The 17,414-nt window shown below is 41.6% G+C and overlaps 3 protein-coding genes across 3 annotated transcripts; all 3 read right to left on the bottom strand.

Moving 5' to 3' along the window:
* Nucleotides 1-3,632: 3,632 nt before the first annotated feature.
* BATDEDRAFT_33849 (threonine synthase THR4) lies at nucleotides 3,633-9,415 on the bottom strand (the record flags this gene model as incomplete). The annotated part of the gene is made up of 3 exons (XM_006683013.1): nucleotides 3,633-3,731; nucleotides 7,378-7,464; nucleotides 7,988-9,415. 3 exons carry the CDS (start codon nucleotides 9,413-9,415, stop codon nucleotides 3,633-3,635), a joined length of 1,614 nt encoding a protein of 537 aa, XP_006683076.1.
* Nucleotides 9,416-9,507: 92 nt separating this feature from the next.
* BATDEDRAFT_92847 (uncharacterized protein) lies at nucleotides 9,508-13,321 on the bottom strand (the record flags this gene model as incomplete). Its single annotated transcript, XM_006683051.1, has 8 exons — nucleotides 9,508-10,299; nucleotides 10,395-11,456; nucleotides 11,551-12,153; nucleotides 12,213-12,357; nucleotides 12,438-12,508; nucleotides 12,578-12,695; nucleotides 12,784-13,005; nucleotides 13,209-13,321. 8 exons carry the CDS (start codon nucleotides 13,319-13,321, stop codon nucleotides 9,508-9,510), a joined length of 3,126 nt encoding a protein of 1,041 aa, XP_006683114.1.
* Nucleotides 13,322-13,906: 585 nt separating this feature from the next.
* Nucleotides 13,907-16,915, bottom strand: BATDEDRAFT_37564 (uncharacterized protein). The gene is made up of 6 exons (XM_006683020.1): nucleotides 16,529-16,915; nucleotides 15,830-16,379; nucleotides 15,158-15,591; nucleotides 14,403-14,676; nucleotides 14,207-14,316; nucleotides 13,907-14,126 (listed from the first exon to the last, which is right to left on the bottom strand). The coding sequence occupies exons 2-6, from the start codon at nucleotides 16,282-16,284 to the stop codon at nucleotides 14,044-14,046; spliced, it is 1,356 nt and encodes a 451-aa protein (XP_006683083.1). The 5' UTR covers nucleotides 16,285-16,379; nucleotides 16,529-16,915; the 3' UTR covers nucleotides 13,907-14,043.
* Between the last annotated feature and the right edge of the window lie 499 nt (nucleotides 16,916-17,414).

Here is a 17,414-nt window from a genome sequence, read left to right on the forward strand (position 1 = left end):
CGAGTCAAAACACCATCCTGCGACCTCCGCCCTCTTGTTGTCAGCAAAGGCAGGATCGGTAGTATCATTGTGTGCGCCATCTTGAACATCGCCATGTCCAAGACCTTCATCATTGGTTTCGTCTTCGGTTTCCCAAGCCATTTCGCCATCATCCAATGGATCATCAGTAACTACTTCGTCACCCGTTTCCTCGTGTATAATATGATCATCTTCAGAAGATGTATACTCGGCATCATTGCCATGATAAGGCTCAGGAACAACAATCTCCATATCGTCGTCATCACCAGAATCTTCCTCGTCCATGTCGGCATCGCTAGCATCTTCGTCAGTAAATTCTTCATAACCATCTTCGTCATTGTCGGAGTCAGGGTTATCTGGATGAGTTTCACCACTAAACATACTAAGTGATGAATTGCGATAAAGATTCGAGATTTCGTGAGTGTTTGTATCTTCTTCAGACTCTTCTTGATCATTACTGTGGCTAATCATGGCGTCATGATCTTCAATTGTACTATCACCAGAGCTCATATCAATATCAGAGGCCTGTGTACCGCGTGTAGCACCAGTATGATCTCGATTGCCAATACCACGTCCACGCTTGGATTTTCCAATGCCATTGGTCAACTCACCTCCGCGGCCTATTTTGATGGCCATTTTGGTCAGATACTCCAAAGGTTTCAATACTGCTTTGGTAACTTGAGAAGCGTTTGGATGTTGCAAATCAATTTCAGCCAAAATGTTGGTTAGATGGCCAACAAATCCTTTCTCCATCATAATGCGCGCCATTTGAACCGACATCGTTTCATCTGTTTCAGTAGTACGACGCCCAGGTTGAAGATGAGACCCTACTCCATTGGTATTGGCGGGTCGTCCAGCCAATAAACGCGAACACAACTCTCCAAAGGCAAGAAATCGTCCATAGTGCTTATCACTAGATGTATCCGCTCGAGGTGCAGCAAGCGCATCACGAATATTTTTGGAAATCGCTTCAAGAACAACTTTGCGAACAATAGTCAGTTCCGGATAAGGTTTCTTTTCACTTAGTGCTTCTTCTGATGACCCAAGACAAAGGGAGCAAATAAGGTACACTCCCCAAATACTTTCAGCTATCTCCATTCTTTGCGCAATAGTGAGAGAGTCGGGAGATGCATTAGAAGTGGGTGGAGTCGGTTCGGATCGGATGGCTCTTGGAATCAAATCAGTTAGGATATGCGACAGGAATGAATTTTTGCATGCATTAAGTGACCTCGGCGGAGTTTTTGTATTGCGACGCTGAGAAACGTGAAGCACATCCACTTTGCAGACTGGATATGAAATAACCAACTCGGATAAGCACTGCAACAAAATCAGTCGACGAATGTGTTTGATAAATCTTGGATCGTCATCTGAAGCAGTTTCAAGAGACGGCAGGGGTGTGGCCAAGGAAGGTGTAGTCTGATGACGCAAAGTCATCAGCTCTTGTACAATAAATTGAACCACACTTCCAGCTGGTTCAGATAAATGATCCTCGCCAAACCAGTCTGGTGCCAAACCGGCATTGATGGAAGGTGTAGCAACATGTACCATTGACATGGCAGAAATATGATCGTGAGAAGATGCCATATCCACATCTTCATTTTGAGCTGCAGTGGGTCTACTGGGGGAAGTCGCTCCACCATTAGATCCAGATGCAACTGCTTCGGAAGCAGAAGTGGCAGTTGTATCAGCATCCTTGGTATCTTTCAAAGATATCATTGCACTGGCACTCTTTAAATCCACCTTGGTAAGCTTGCATACGGCTCCAGTGGTCCGAACAAACACGTTAGTATCTCTCAAACACAAGTGTGCGTTATTTTTGATAAACCCATTAATGTCAATCGGGCGAGCTCGAGGTACTTGAAACCACTGTTTGATTTCGTGTGTCATGACATCATCCATCACTGTACAAGTTTCTGCCAGATGTCGCAAAATAATTATTATAAGCGACTGCTGGGAAGAAAACACTGCAGCATAGCGAGGATGCAGCAGCGTTTCCACACCACCAACTTCCATAAATTTGGCAGCGGCAGATGAGCAATGGGTAAGAATGACCAAAAGGCGATTCATAGCATGAAGGGTGCTAGGATCAAGCTTGTCTGTTTTCTGAAGACAGACAACTGACTCGACTAAAGATTCGAGTGTTTCTGTAGGTAAAACAGGCAGTCTTCTTGAAGCATCAGGTTCCTTTGCTGCGGCACCCGTTCCCAGCTCAAACTTTTCAGTAAATGGCTCCTCGTTAACAGCCAAGTATGACTCGAGCAAAAGCAACATAGATGACAACTCCATACCCGGAACAGGTTTGCGTTCAGTCAACAGTTTTGTGATTTGAAGAATAAACGAACTGGCTTTACGGAGTACAACCAGCTGATGCTCACGATCTGTTGCAAGTAGCACCAGTAAGCGCAAGCGTATACCAAGCGCAGACACTTTACCCAGTGCAACAGGCTCAAATGCAGCAGATTGATGTGCTTCTACCTGCTCGATAATTAATGAAACAATATCTGAAATATCATCTTTGCCTATCAAGCTTAGTAAATCTTTGACATTGAATACGAGCTTGTCATCGACAGAATCCAAAAGAGAAAACAGCCCTTTTAGCACAACATCTTTGAGCTCTATACGTGCCTTGTTAAGCTCATCACGTTTGGCATATACAACTACAACAGGGACTGGTATTTTGCTAGGAGATGTAGAAGCAGTAGCAACGGAATGCACCGCTGATGTCGAAGCAGCAACAACAGGGCTATCAATTGTCGCAGAGTCGAGTTCAGAAGATTCACGAGGTTGAGCAGATTCTGTCACAGAACCAGAAACTTCCATAACATCTACAGGAGAAGTAGACAGTGCTAGAGCTTCTGCCAACAAAGCAGCATCATCCTGATCCATGCCTTCATCGGCAGCTCCGTCAACAGACATGGCAGTGGTGGATTCATCAGTAGGAGCTACAATCGCGTCAGTAGACAGAGGTGGAATTGCAGGAACTGTATCTAAAACAGGTGCCGTAGAGAGGACAGCAGGCGTTTCGGTAGTTGCAGCAGCATCTACAGTGGTTGTAGTAGCCGAAGTAGCAGGTGCTGATGTTTGGTTACGAGTTGTACTAGATCCAAATGTAGCAGATGCAACAACGTGGGGGTTCATGATTAAAAACTCTGCTGCTCGCTCAATATTGTTGCCACAGCGAACCAAAGCAGACTCGGCTGCAGGTCGTGGAAATCCCATATCGCACAATTGCTGAACCTTTTCAGGATCAGCCAAAACAGGTTGTGTTGCAATAGGACGACCAAAAAGAGATGCAAGAGCGCTTAAACCACGAGAGGCTCCAGAAGATGAGCCCGTAGCAGATTCAGATCGTGGTGGGGTCTCTTCACCCTCAGCTTGAAGAATTTGCGATACAATAGTAATCACAATTGAAACAACACCAAACTGGCAGTGCTTGAGATAATCTTTACGCCAGATTTGAATGATTGCATCAAGTATTTTATAACGCATATTTACAAGGTAGCTTTGAGGATCAAAGTAGTCAGCAGCATTCTTATCCTTTTGACGAGACACGAGCAATGCAGTGTAGGGAGAATCATGCAGCATCTTGGCATGCGTAACGCGTTGGAAAATCGTTAGAATACGTTCCAGTACAAGCTGATGAGCATGCTTAATTTCTGCGTGATCGTTGGCTGGTATTTTGGAAGCGGCAGCTTCATCAACAAATGCAAGGCCTGCATCAACCATGGATTCAAACAGGTTGACAAGATGTTTCAATCCATCTGGTTCAAACGACACCCACTCCATGGTTTGAAGTATCATTGTGCTTCGATCTGAAATATTTCAAAAATAACATTGAGATGATCAATTAAGTGAGTAGTGGCCGAATTTACAAATGTATCACTGAAAACATTAAAAGTACTTACGATCTGTGATCCACTGATCAAGTATAATTAAACTCTGTGAAATATGTTCAAGTAAAACCACATTGGACAGACGATAAGCCAAGACAGTGCGTGGCCAAGTAATATGTTTTATAGCCATGGATGCAACATTTCCAACAATGCCCTGAACCACCGTTTTGTTACTGACCTCAGTTCCCCGACGACCACAAACTAGTTTAAGAACAGCTTTGAAAATAAAAGTGAGGAGATTGGGGATTTCAGTCACAACAAGTAGAATCATGCGTGTGTTTTTTGCACCAGGACTTTCAAAGTCTTCAGCAGGTGCAGTGGAAACCGTCGAATAAGCAACGGGTGCAGTAGTGATGACATCCATTGCTGTATCAGTGGCAGTATTTGCACCAACTCCTGTAGCATAGTTTGAGTCTTCTGCAACAGCAGTTTCTGCAACGTCGTGTGCTGAAGAAGGCTCATTGCCAGCAGATGCAGTAGTCACAGACGAAGAAAGATCGCCAGTATACCCAATATTGTACACCCCGTGTCGGGGTTTAGGCAACCAGCTTGTAGGCACACGCCGAGTAATTGTCAATCGTTCCCAGATACACATACGCTGAATCTGACCCAAACGAGCAATAAACTCCACACCTTCCTCTCCACCAAACATGTATCCAATGGCAGCAATGGACTTGGTATGAGAAATTGAGTGAGTGCAGAATAAATCAGAAAACAATCGAATAAGTCCAAGAAGAGTCAGTAGCGCTCTAAAAACCGATTGAGTCTCTTCTATTTTCTCTAGAGTCAAACCATGCTGTACTTCACGACCCATTAAAATGCAAGAGTATAGCTGGCTGTCCTCTACATCATTTCCCAGCAAAAAAGACACTTTGTTGTAGGCAATATTAAACTCGGTAAATAGCAAAGGTATGACACTCTGAGGTAAAGATTCGATGGTCACCTTGAACAGATATGAAAGGGAAAATGACGACTGAGAAGTAGAGAAATCATATGGAATAGAAGAAAGGGAAAACAAACGAACCAACGGGACCAATCCACCCAGACGAACAAAATCTTTACTATGAGCGACATTTTGAAACACTCCCTCAAGAAATCGGGTTCCAACATCAATAAACTGCACCACTCGACTCTCCGATACAGCTTGCTTTTTCTTGGTATCGACAGAATGCGTGTCAGATTGCTGATGAGAGTGTGTCAGAGTATCAGAATGAGTTTGTCGCACATGCAAACGACACGAATCCAATTCTTCAAGAGTAAGAGTGATGTGATCTCCAGTATCAATAATGCGTTGCAACATCTTGATGATTCCTGTAATAACAGTTTCTTTAAGCAAAGGATGATGGCGAATAAACTCATCCATTGAATTTCCAACCAGATGAGGAACCTCATTATCTTGAAGTGTGCGTAAATGATCTTCACTGGTAAAGACAGAGAGAAAATTGTCAAGTGGATTTTCTTTTTTAAACTCTTCCAAACCAGCTTCGTTTAAACAGACCGCACCAAAAGCATTGGGAAGAGCCGAAATCACCTCGGCAGAGGCAGGAAGGTCATTTTTAGAAGCCATGAGAAATGCGTGCGTGATTTTCAACTCTTGCAGAATGGCCAGAGAAGTGGGTTCGTTGTGAATAAAAGTGGACATGATGTTGATGGCAAGACCAAAAACGCTTAAAAACCCAAACAATTTTGAATGTTCGAAAATCAGGCGAAGCGATCGTGGAAGAGAACTGTCAATCAGATGGCGCATACCGTCGGCAGTACCAGAAGTTTGCATTGTGTGAAAAATCAACTTTAAAGTAGCACGAAGAATGGGAACTCGGGCAGCCAACTCTCTTAGCTCGGGAGAAGATACAGGATCGAGTGGAGTTTTTGAAGTAATTTTCAAATCCAAATTTTGTGTAGCTTTTAAACATGCATTAACATCGCTGCTAATTCGAGCGACATACAAATCAACTCCATTGACGGCAGTGAAGGCAGCGAGAGAAGAAGGACTGGAATATAGGATATTGTCGAGCAAGTTGACACATCGAGAAACATGTTTAATCTGGGAAAGAAACTGAACATTTGTAGCAGATACCAGTAATGGAATGATGCCAGCCGATACCAGCATTGCACCACCTGTAGAAGCGGTAACGATGGTCAAGAGAAGAGCAAATACGGCATCGACATGATCTGACATGGGTTCAATAGCATCGCACTCCATGGCTTTAATAATCAGACGTAGTGCATGCATCATGGGTCCATGGTTTGCAGAGATGTTCAAAGCACCGACCACATCATTGAGTTTGTTGCGATATGCTGCAATTGCAGACATGGCGCATATGGCAGCAGTTTGAAGAGATTCTTGAACGGGTTTAGTTCCGGATATCAAATCAACCAATCTTTGAATCAGATCTGGCTCGTAAAGAAACAATTTAGATTGGGCCTGCTCTTCTGGGATGATACTCAGCAAGACAGCAATAGCTAGAATACGAATATCCAAGAGGGGTTCAAGACTAGAGACACTAGAACAGCTCATAGCCAAGCGAATACGATGAAACAATGGGAAGACGTGTTCATCGGGAACATTGTGCAAGGTTCTAAGAGTAGCCAACAGTTGCGTGTCTGTCTGATCAGCCCAAGTGGAAGAAGGGACGGTAATTAAAACCAAACCATTTGCGTTTGTTGTGCCAGTCGAAGCGAGTGTAGGATTAGATTTAGCATGGTGTTTGTCGGGAGTGGATGGGGACAATCCAGATTCGAATGGAGAAGGAGTTTTAAGAGCCTTTGAAATTTTGACATCTGAAGCGGAGATGAATGAAGCGGTTTCATCTGGTAATACGGTGTTGAATTTTGCACTCAAGGGAGTAGAAACAGAAGTTGAAGAGTCGGTAGATTCAAGCGAGTGGTTTAAGCGATAAAACTCGTAACGAACAGTTGACAGTTCTTCGAGAATGACATGAGAATCTGGAGGATTTGACACGTTTGTTGAAGGATTTGGGAGAGTAGAGAGAGCAGTCGAATCCGTAGCAACGAAGCCAGAAATGGAGAAATCTTTAGATCCAGGCCATTTCTGGGCCAACACATGCAATTTATCTAGAGCCTTGTTAAAGTTTGCTCTAAGAGTGCGTTGGGACTGAGTACGCTGGGCAGATTTCAGCAAGAAACGAAGGGTTTCTTGCAGTACATCGAGATCAGTGGTTCCTAGTAGAGAAGATAAATGGTCACAAGAGTTGTACAAGGATCTATTGGTGGAAGATTCCCACAAGAGCCTCATAAACTCCAACAAAGACAGTAGCAATGATTTTTGAAAAGGAGTGAATGGAATAAGCTGGATGGGAGTAGGATCCGTAGTAGAATCTGTAGTAGATGAAGCATAAGCCAAACCACAAGCCAGCACGATGGATTCCATCAATGCATCGAATCGGTTCAAGACAGGAATCCATAAATGCAAGTCAGTTTTTGGCCATGGTGGCCAGTCCAAGACCAAGGGATGAATGTAAGCAGCCAAATCATTATCAGAGACTTTAGATTCGAAGGACAAATGATCAATGACAGAGATCAATGAAGAAGGCTGTAAAGATGGGATGACACAAGGTTAGTATTGATTTCTATTTAACAGCAGCAACAACAACTCACCGGGGGAAGAGCCAGCTGCGAGGGTTTCTTTGGAGTTTTTGTGATGCGCATTATAAAGGGACGTTCAAGCAGTAGACAGCGCAGTCAAGCCAGCTAGAATAGAATAGAAACAGTCGAGAGTCGCAGCAGTTGACAAGATTCAAGTAACAAATGGCTGACTGTTGAAATGGATTTCAAACTCTTGAACAAACTGTCGGAACAAGAAAACAAATTTCATTTTTATAATCAATTCTTATTAATTCTTGATCAATTCTTATTATAATTCTTGATCAACTCCTTCATCTTTATTTTTTTAATTCTTCAATCATCACTTGTTTCACTCCTTCTTTACCTTTGTCTACATATAGACATCGTACTTTTAATCCTTCAAGTTGAATCAACTCATTAGGTGAAATATCCTCAAATTTGACTGGTTTGGTTTCTCCTTTTGTTTGGTCTCTATTGATCGCATTCAAAACTGCTTCAGGAAACTTTCCTGGACTGGCCGTGGCTAAACAGATTGTATGAACCTTGTTGGATTCAGTAGTGTCTTGGTGCGTGGAAAGAAATCGTTCGGCTGATACTACTCCAACAGCTGTATGTGGATCCAAAATATACCCTGTAGTCTTGTAATACCTTGCAATCGCATCCGAGATCTGTTCATCATCAACTCGACTCGATCCAAATACTTGACGCGCTTGTTCCAACTTGTCGTGTCCAACTTGAAACCCACCCTGGACTCGCAAGTCTTCCATGTGTTGTGCAAGAATCTGACTGGTCTTTTGTACCCTATCCTCATCCTTGCATAGTGATTGCATGTCCTCTTTGCTCAGTGAATCGGATCCTTCCAAGTACCACAACAATCGTTCAAAATTCGAACTAACAAGAATATCCATGGCTGGTGAAAGTGTCTGAGCAACAGCATTTATACCACTGGTCTTGGGCTTGGTATACGCTCCAGTTTCCATAAACCGATAAAGAATATCATTCTCATTCGTTGCAATAATCAACTTGTCCACGCACAGACCCATGGATCGAGCATAAAACCCTGCAAGCACATCCCCAAAATTACCTGTAGGAACACTGTACTGCACACGCACTGGCTCACTGTTGTTCTTGGAACCTAAAGCTTTGACTCGTCGCTGAATATCAAAGTAAGAGTAGAAATAGTAACTGATTTGAGCTAGAATTCTAGCCCAATTGATCGAGTTGATCGCTGCCAGACTATACTTTGTTCGTAAAGACTCGTCTGAAAACAATTGCTTGACAATATCCTGACAATCGTCAAAAGATCCCTTCAAAGCAATGTTGTGCACATTGGAATCCAAAACGGTCGTCATTTGCAAGTATTGGACTCGAGAAATGCGTTCATGAGGATGTAGAATAAACACTTGAATGTCTGGCTTGCCTCTTAGACCATAGATGGCTGCTCCACCAGTATCCCCACTCGTCGCTCCAACCACCGTCACTCCATATCGCTTCTGTCCATCCATCAATGCTGCATTCTTTCGTTGAAGAAAGAAATCAAACAAGTTGCCCAAGAACTGCAATGCAACATCCTTGAATGCAAACGTTGGTCCTCGAAACAACTCCAACACCCACAGTCCAGAGTCAGCTACCAACGGATACAGTGGTGTCACCACTGCTGGGTCTTGAAAAGTTGAAAACGATGCATGACATATATCAGACAACTCTCGAGTACTGATCTCCGACTCGGCAATGAACTTTCGAAAGAGTTGAGTTGCTAGTTCAGAAAAGGTCAGACTTGACCACTCTTGCAAGTCTTGTTGAGTAACTTGAGGAATGGTTTCTGGAATGTAAAGACCTCCATCAGGTGCAAGTCCTTGAAGCACTGCTGCTTCAAATGACAGTCCTTGCGACTTGCCTCGGGTTGAACGATACTTCATGCTTTGTTTTACAAAGCAAAGACTGAAACACTAAAACAAGGGCGAGTTCAATGTAAACTTGTTGAAAAGCTTAAATTTACATTTGGAGTCTTTCACTCCATCAAATGGTTATTTATTAATTGCTGTTTTCGTCGTCGTTTTGCTTCTTTTCGGGTTAAAGTGGGCTCAAATCCTTCTCTCATCGCACTATCTGAACTTGAAACCACAATCTCATCTGTTCCGTCTTCCAGTATGCACAAGTCATCTATACTCTCCATATCAACATTGCTACTCATTAGACTTTTTCGTCGCGCACTTGCATCAAACACCTTTTGAACATTTCCCCATGCCGTACCAACAATCGAGGATCCTCCTGATCCAGCTGAATACTCGACTCTTTCATACACCGGTATAGAGTGTGCGCTCTTGATGACATTAAACCCATCATCTTCGATAAAAAATGCATCAAGCAGAGACTGCTGACCCACTGGCATCTCCATTCCATCCCCCATTGCTGACAAAATCCCTTGCTCAAGCTCTGAATCTCCGTCTAGTCGTGGAAACCCTTTACGATCCCCATGAGGTGTCGGTGTGTAGGGTGCAACCACTATATTCATTGCAAGGGGAACATCTGAAAAACTTGGACAAGGTTTGATCGAGGATCGAGCATCTGTATCGGCTGTAAATGTCTGATCCGTTGATATATCAGTCATGAGGGTCACCAATGTTTTTGTCGCTAAATCTGGGTGGTAAACTTGCATCGTGCATTGAAGATCCATCCAGAGTGGAATCCGCTGGTCAGAACATGACGATATCTCAATCCGCGATGGCCATAACTGTTTTTGTTGTGATGGACGTCGTCGATTGGAATCCACGCTATACGCTGATTCGGTATCTTCTAAAATCTACTCCGCGTAGTTACACATTAGTTGGCTATGGCAAATCATCGAGCTTCAATCAGGCTCTTCCCCACTGACAACACTGCATTAAAACTACTTACTTGATCCGACATCCATACTTGCTCATGACTATTTTTCCTTTGTAGTTCAGTACTAGAGACTGGCATAGTCAATACTTTATACTCTGTCTTGATTACTGTAGCACCCAACCCATCATGCAAAGAAACGCTCTTCATAAATGTCGCTCTCGGAAAGCTGTTCAACACCGTTAATACTGCAGGTGGGAGAGTGGCTGTTCGTTGAGATAGTCCTTCTTCTGGAATCAAATCTACCCAAAATAGTGTAACTTTTCCCGTAAGATCCCATACAACAATACGTTGTCGTTCCGTGCTAGGCAATCCAGGCGAATACGTGAGATCTGATGATAAAAATGCCGACATATGAGTGCATCCAGATAGATTAAATGGAGGAAGGAAATTTGGCTTGTTATGACCCATATTTTGGTCCTCGTCACACTCAATGTGATCCTCTAAGCTTGTCGTATTGGTATAGTCAGTCCCTGTGGATCCTGGCATACCACTGGATGAATCTGAAGTAAACATATGCTTGACAACATCTATAGATGTGCGAGCATTGAGTCGAACTATTGGCGTCAACATCTTTACCCCAAATGTCCTTTGCACGCCACCATCAGAAGTCTGTCGATCATGTCGATCTCGGTTAGCAGTGTCGTTGGTATCGCTGCCAAACTCGGTATGAAACACATGTGCAGTGCCACGAGCAGTCATGACAGATATCCACTTTCCATTGGCACTCTGCGCAATACTATCGATTTTAGCAGCAGTGTAACCTCGATCGCAACGAAACAAGCATCTTGGAATAGGCTGGCATCCTCCATGTGTCCCAACAATATGAAGAGAATTGACACGTCGCAAATAAATATCGGAAATATCCCAAACGTAAATACTTGTGCCTTCTATACTGGCTGTATAAAGTCGGGTTTCGGATGGATCCATTTTAAGAATAGCTACTGGATTGGTATGTGGATGAAACAGTGAAAGAATAGAGGATGATTCTGGTTGTGTTTGATCCAGCTGTGGAGACGATTTTAATGAATGTTCTTTTCCTTTTGAAAATGGCCGTGGAAGGGATCTCAGTACAATCTACAAAACAAGCAGTAGTCGTAATAGTCGATATTTAGCCACCCATCAAGCATGACAATTCATCATCTAAACACAGATCAATGGCTAGACTTACAATCCCATCCTGTGGATCTTTCTTGCGATCTTTACGAAATTCATAAGAATTGGAAACGGGGTTTCCAAATCCATTGGATTTACCAAAACTCTCAGCCATAGCACGAGACGGTACACCACCAAAACTTGGAGATGTGGCATCTCCTGTAAAGTAACTACTGATTGCATGATATCCATACTCGCCAATAACTTTAACTCCAGATGCAACCCCTTTGGCAACTTTTGTTGCAACTTCACCCGCATTGACACCTCCTGATCCACTATTTCCTGCAGAGTTGGTATTGCCACCACTGTTTGCAGGATGTGTAGCACATTTAAGAGAAGGACTTATCGACGCATTGGCATGTAAAGGGCTTGTTCCTAAAATGCCGCTACATAAATCAAGAGTTTCTAAATCACTTCCTGACTGGATATGCGGAGAAGCCAGATAATTCTTGGAAAATGCCGGATTGAACTTGGTAGTGGTCGTATATGCAATCAATCTAGAGCCTATTTCAAACACGGGCGCATCGTGTAGTGGAGAAGCGTGTACGTCGGTATATGTAGCCATCAAGCTAAAATCTAGCAAAGAGTAAAGTCTAATACCCAATTGTTTTCCAAGATTCTGATGATAGTGTTAAACCAATGCATATTTGTTGAATCAGCACATGAAAATTGACTTACAAACGCAAGATACTTGGCATTTGCGTCTACACGCATTTGAGCAATAGGGCATGATGCCAACTCAATGGTATGTATCAACGTGTTTGTTGAAAGTGAAACGATAGTAGCAGTATATGCTGAATGATCGCCTTTGTCTACCTTTGTGCTTCAAAGTTTCAAACATATAAATTGAATATGTTGGATTGTGATGCAGTATTTAAAGCATGATTAAGCAAACCGACTTACACGAAAACTACAAGAGGTCGTTCTGATTTGAATGGATCTGCAACATGAGATAACCAAGGAGTAGGAATAACCTGTCCATAATTTCAGCAAAACTGTTAGCCATTCACTGTGTATAGTCCTGTATAACATACAATGTGTACCTCGATATCTACTACAGCTTCACATCCATCGCGAATAGAAACAATTTCCACAGCAGTATCTGTATCAGTAACATCCCAAATTTGAAACCCATGTGGATATCCAAGCAACAGAAACAGTCTAGTTGTACACCCAAGGACAATGAATCAATCATGTGAGGGTTCTGACAAGATCAATCTTCACACGAGCCAAACCCATAAAGTACTACCTAGAAGATTGAAGCCCAGACCAATCGATCCACTGAAATTTAGAAAAAATAACCTCTTCTTTTGTCGATTCATCAGATGTACGAATAGTAGTATCAGACGAGACTGCTGGTTGTTTGGGTGCAGCAGCAGTAGCACGAGCTAGAGTTGGACCAATATTTTTAGATAAAAACGATGAAATGCCAGTCAAGTATCCAGAAATAGTAGCCAGGGTTGACGGTGGTCTAAACGTACACAATAGTATTAGATAAGCTGGTAATACCACTCGATGTGAACAGCAGTTTAAACAATGGGTTTCTAACCCACTAGATGATGTCATGCACATTTAAACTGAATTACAAATGAAATAGACTAGCTGTAATCCAAGTTGATAACCATCCAGTATCTAGAAAAGCAGTCCTGACTGACATGGTTGACATAAACTTACGCAATTGACGTGCTATAAACCAGTTTTCCATGTTGCTTGCATCCAGCACCCAATGTTCGAGCCAATTCAGAGCCAGTTGTTGAACTACTCGGACAAGATTGGACTATATCCATGTTGACTGAATCTTCAAGTAGAGCAATGGTTACAAAACTGGGATGAACACCAGCTTATTTCAAACAGAATAAAACGATACAGTTGATGAATATGTGAATATATAGTGTAGTTAATATTAACCAACTGTTAATAGAAATGTAAAATTGGGGAAACCCAATGTGACGATAATTAAAAACGATATTTCATACAAACACTTGTGAATGACGAACAGATTGGCAGCAAGAAGATTGTTCAGGTTTTTATTGACAATATCTAGATTGCAATGAATGAGTCTGATGATTGTATAATATATGAATATTCAAACAGTTTAAAACTATAGTCTAGTAGTGTATGATTCATGACGATCGCTGTTCAAGGAAACTGTCAATGCTGCAATATTAACCTTCTAAACGGCATGCATCATTTCCAAACTGCCATCTCATTCAACAAAACAACTCTAATTGGACATGGTTTACCAACTATTCAACAAGCAGCACGAGGATTAGAACTCTAATACTATCGATTCTTGAACCCTACTAAAAATAACTCGAGTATAATAAAAAATAAATTCGTTTGAACTCCAGACACAAATAATTGGAAATGTTATTGAAAAGGCAATCCATTTCTAGTAGGAAACAACGAATATTCAGTCCTTGTCTATTCCAAAACAAAACAGTCAATTCAAGATAGATACAAAAATATTCCATTTGACGTGAATATGACTCTAATATAACCATTTTTGCTATCCTTCCAGCGACTTTCGCTGCTTGAAAAACGGAATATGAACACCTTGTTTGGTAAAGTGTTTGGATATGTCTGTTGGTTCTAATGTTGTTAGTAAAGTTAGTTTCATGGTGTACTGCAGGCGTTAAATCCAGTTTCATCAATATAAAACAGTTGCTTACTGTAATGTCCGCCCCATGTGGCCGAGGTATGGCTAACAAATGGGTCCGATAAGACCTCTGCTAAAACCGTACCACTTTTACATGCTTGTTTTGGATCAACCCGACTGGTACTGTCATCCATGAACCACTAAGCATGAGCAAGAAATGTATACCAACATCATCCAAACTCTGGATCATATCCGCGATCATCACTTACCAGCTAGATATATCTGATATAACTACTTTGATACGGAATGTTCCTGGAATACGAACTCCCAGATCGGGGAAAAAAAAGAATACTCCAAGTACATCATCCAATCCCATCACCATACTTGCTTCGGCAACATGTCGGCCATACAATGATCGCATTGGTTTTTGTGCATAGTTGAACGAGAGAAATGATAATGTAACGTCCTTCCACGTCTTGGCACTATGTTCCTCTGAAGTATCGTAAGTTGAACTGCGAGAGCGGGCCATTGATTCTTTGGAATCTAATGAATTGCAGCAGGAGTGATTTAAGATGTGGTTAGATGATGGATTTGCATTCATGTAAAATGAAACACTAGAGGTTTTAATGTTAATACATTGCCAGTCTCATGAAATGACAATTCCAAAAATATACTGGACAATATCTGATGATTGTACCATCATGATTGTGCCAAAAAAAAAGAATACAGGCATTTCAATTAAAATAGTCAATTTGTAGTAGGAAAGCACAACAAATAGTCAACCATTGTCTATTCCAAACCAAGGGATAATCATTACAAGTGTTGCATTTTACGTGAATACGAATTTAAATAAACTGGACGAAAGATGTATAAACCAGTTGTTGGATTAGGCATCGGCTGCTTAGAAATATCACTTTACAGCTTGTTAAAATAGTCAAAAATAGTCCGTTATCCAACTCTACATTTGACAAAGTTCATATAGTATTGGCCAAACAATGACAATTTAGACATCAAAAAATTATACCTGCATAGCTTTTATCTACCCATTTGTTTAAATTGGACATTGGACTTGTACTTGAAGTACCCGAATATTGAGATGATAGTGATGAATTATAAGGCGCAGGAGACCATGCTGATGATGCTTCAGTCCGACTATCTGGATTAGCAAAAGTCAAGTCAAGCAAATCAACGTGACCATCAAAGCAAGTTGATTTAGAATTTGCTTGAGTCGAGCTTGAATCCAAATGACCAGTAAACGAAGTTGGGGTGCAAATAGCAGGAAGAGGAATTCTAGATGCCACGGATTTTTTAGATTGTTGAGTGGGTACAGATTGCCGTCGTTTTTTTGTTATTAAACTCTGTGTGCTACGAACAAAACTACTTAGATCCGTTGTTCCATCAACGGATGTTAGATATGCATGAGCAATCAGTGAACCTGAGCTAAGAAATATATGGTGCCTAATTAAATTGAACAACGGCATATTGCGTATATGAAGCAAGTATACATAGTTAGCAACCAATATAAAAACATGTTTTGGTGATACCAGCAAAGACCAGAGCGATGCCAAATTACAGCGGAAATTTGTTACCAAATGAACCAAAAACATGAGCCAAACAGCCCAAGCAATCATCAATCAGTATAAACGATGACGGATAAACACAACAATGCATTGTAATCGATAAAATGTAAGACCACCTTTTGTCTATGGCCTGTGGTGCTGAAACCAATCTTAGTTGGACCGCCAAACAAGGTTCGATGGGAACAATAGGCTGAGGTCCAATATACGATATACCGCAGGCCAGAGTAGTTACTGGTTGCTGAACAATGTATGCCTGGTAGTTTAGTTGGGTACTATCAAGTACAGTGTTGGTATGATTTGTATCTTGGCCCATATTAGCAGAACCTGCGTTCACTTGCAGTGTATGCGTCGAGGATTTTTGTAATGAATTGTCAGTTTCTAGGCTTGTCACCTCCTGATTAGTGGTTTGAATCATGCCTAGTGGCAGTGTTGAAAGAGACTGCGATGTCATTTGGGCAGTATGTGTATCGACGGAGAGCTGAATTTGCGGTTTGGTACAGGTTTGTTCAGTAGAGTGACGTGGTAATGCGCAATCGTTGTCTGTGGATGCACATATAGAATTCACTTGCATAATGAGCCAATACAGTCAATAGCTAGAAGCAATCACCAAAAAAGAATAGCGCAGCGAGATGTCGTATTATTTATACAATCCAATTCAGGCTGAACCTAATCAAAGGAAACAAGTCAATAGATGAGCCAGCCTTCCAATCAAATATAGTAGCCATATAACCCAAGCTCCGACTATTAGGTATGAGACCCGTGATAATACAACAAAACATGGGTTTGTAGATAGGATGCGGTCCATTAGGGCTCACCAAAATGATATACCCATAGCTTGCGCGTTGTAAAAGGGTTCCCAGCCGATTTAGCAATGCTCGTGTGACTGTAAACAACTTGCTCTTGATGGCTGAAATATCGTAATAATGTTTTTTACCGTCCCATACTAACCAAAATGCTTACTCAATTTCTTATTAACGGTATATATTAGGGCTAGATACTCCATATCCACTCCCTTGGTTGGCTGTCAATAAAATGACAAGCATTGCTTCATCAGAGCTATCCAGCTGCAATCACAGCCGTATTCATGGGAAATTGATTACTAAATAAGGGTGTATCAAACAACCAAAGTCTTGAATAGCACCAGAACAACCAACCCCAATATCTGGATTGCAATGAGCAAAACTGGTTCACATTTAGCGATCGTATAGGATGGCGACCAAAAAAGGAGAAGGGGATAATCTTAGTTCAAAATCATCGTTTGTAATCATCATATGACGAACATTGTGTTGATTGAATTGAGAGTATTAAAAAAGCAATGAGTCAATATTTAATAAAAGTGACGAACATTTAGCCATTGTCTACTCCAAAGCAAAATACAAGTTGCATTTTACATGAATACGGCTTAACTTTTTTGCACTAAACAAGCCTTGCTTTGGTGTGATCCAGCTTACGCTTTTTAGTGCTTGGTTTATTTGCTTTTGTTCTGGTAATACTTTTGTGCAATATACCGAGCTTCAAAAATTGCCGCTGGATTATTTGGCAATTCAACAGCATATTACCTGTTATTCTTTCACGCCCATGTGAGCCCAACATGGCTATTTTTCCCATTACAGCCTCAAAGACAAATTAGACCATCATGACTAAGGCCGCACTCATGCTTGACAACATAGCACTCACTATAGCTACTAGACACTTTTAATT

The sequence above is a fragment of the Batrachochytrium dendrobatidis genome (assembly GCF_000203795.2).
Source record: "Batrachochytrium dendrobatidis JAM81 unplaced genomic scaffold BATDEscaffold_20, whole genome shotgun sequence".
In the NCBI taxonomy this organism is placed as follows: Eukaryota; Fungi; Chytridiomycota; class Chytridiomycetes; order Rhizophydiales; genus Batrachochytrium; species Batrachochytrium dendrobatidis.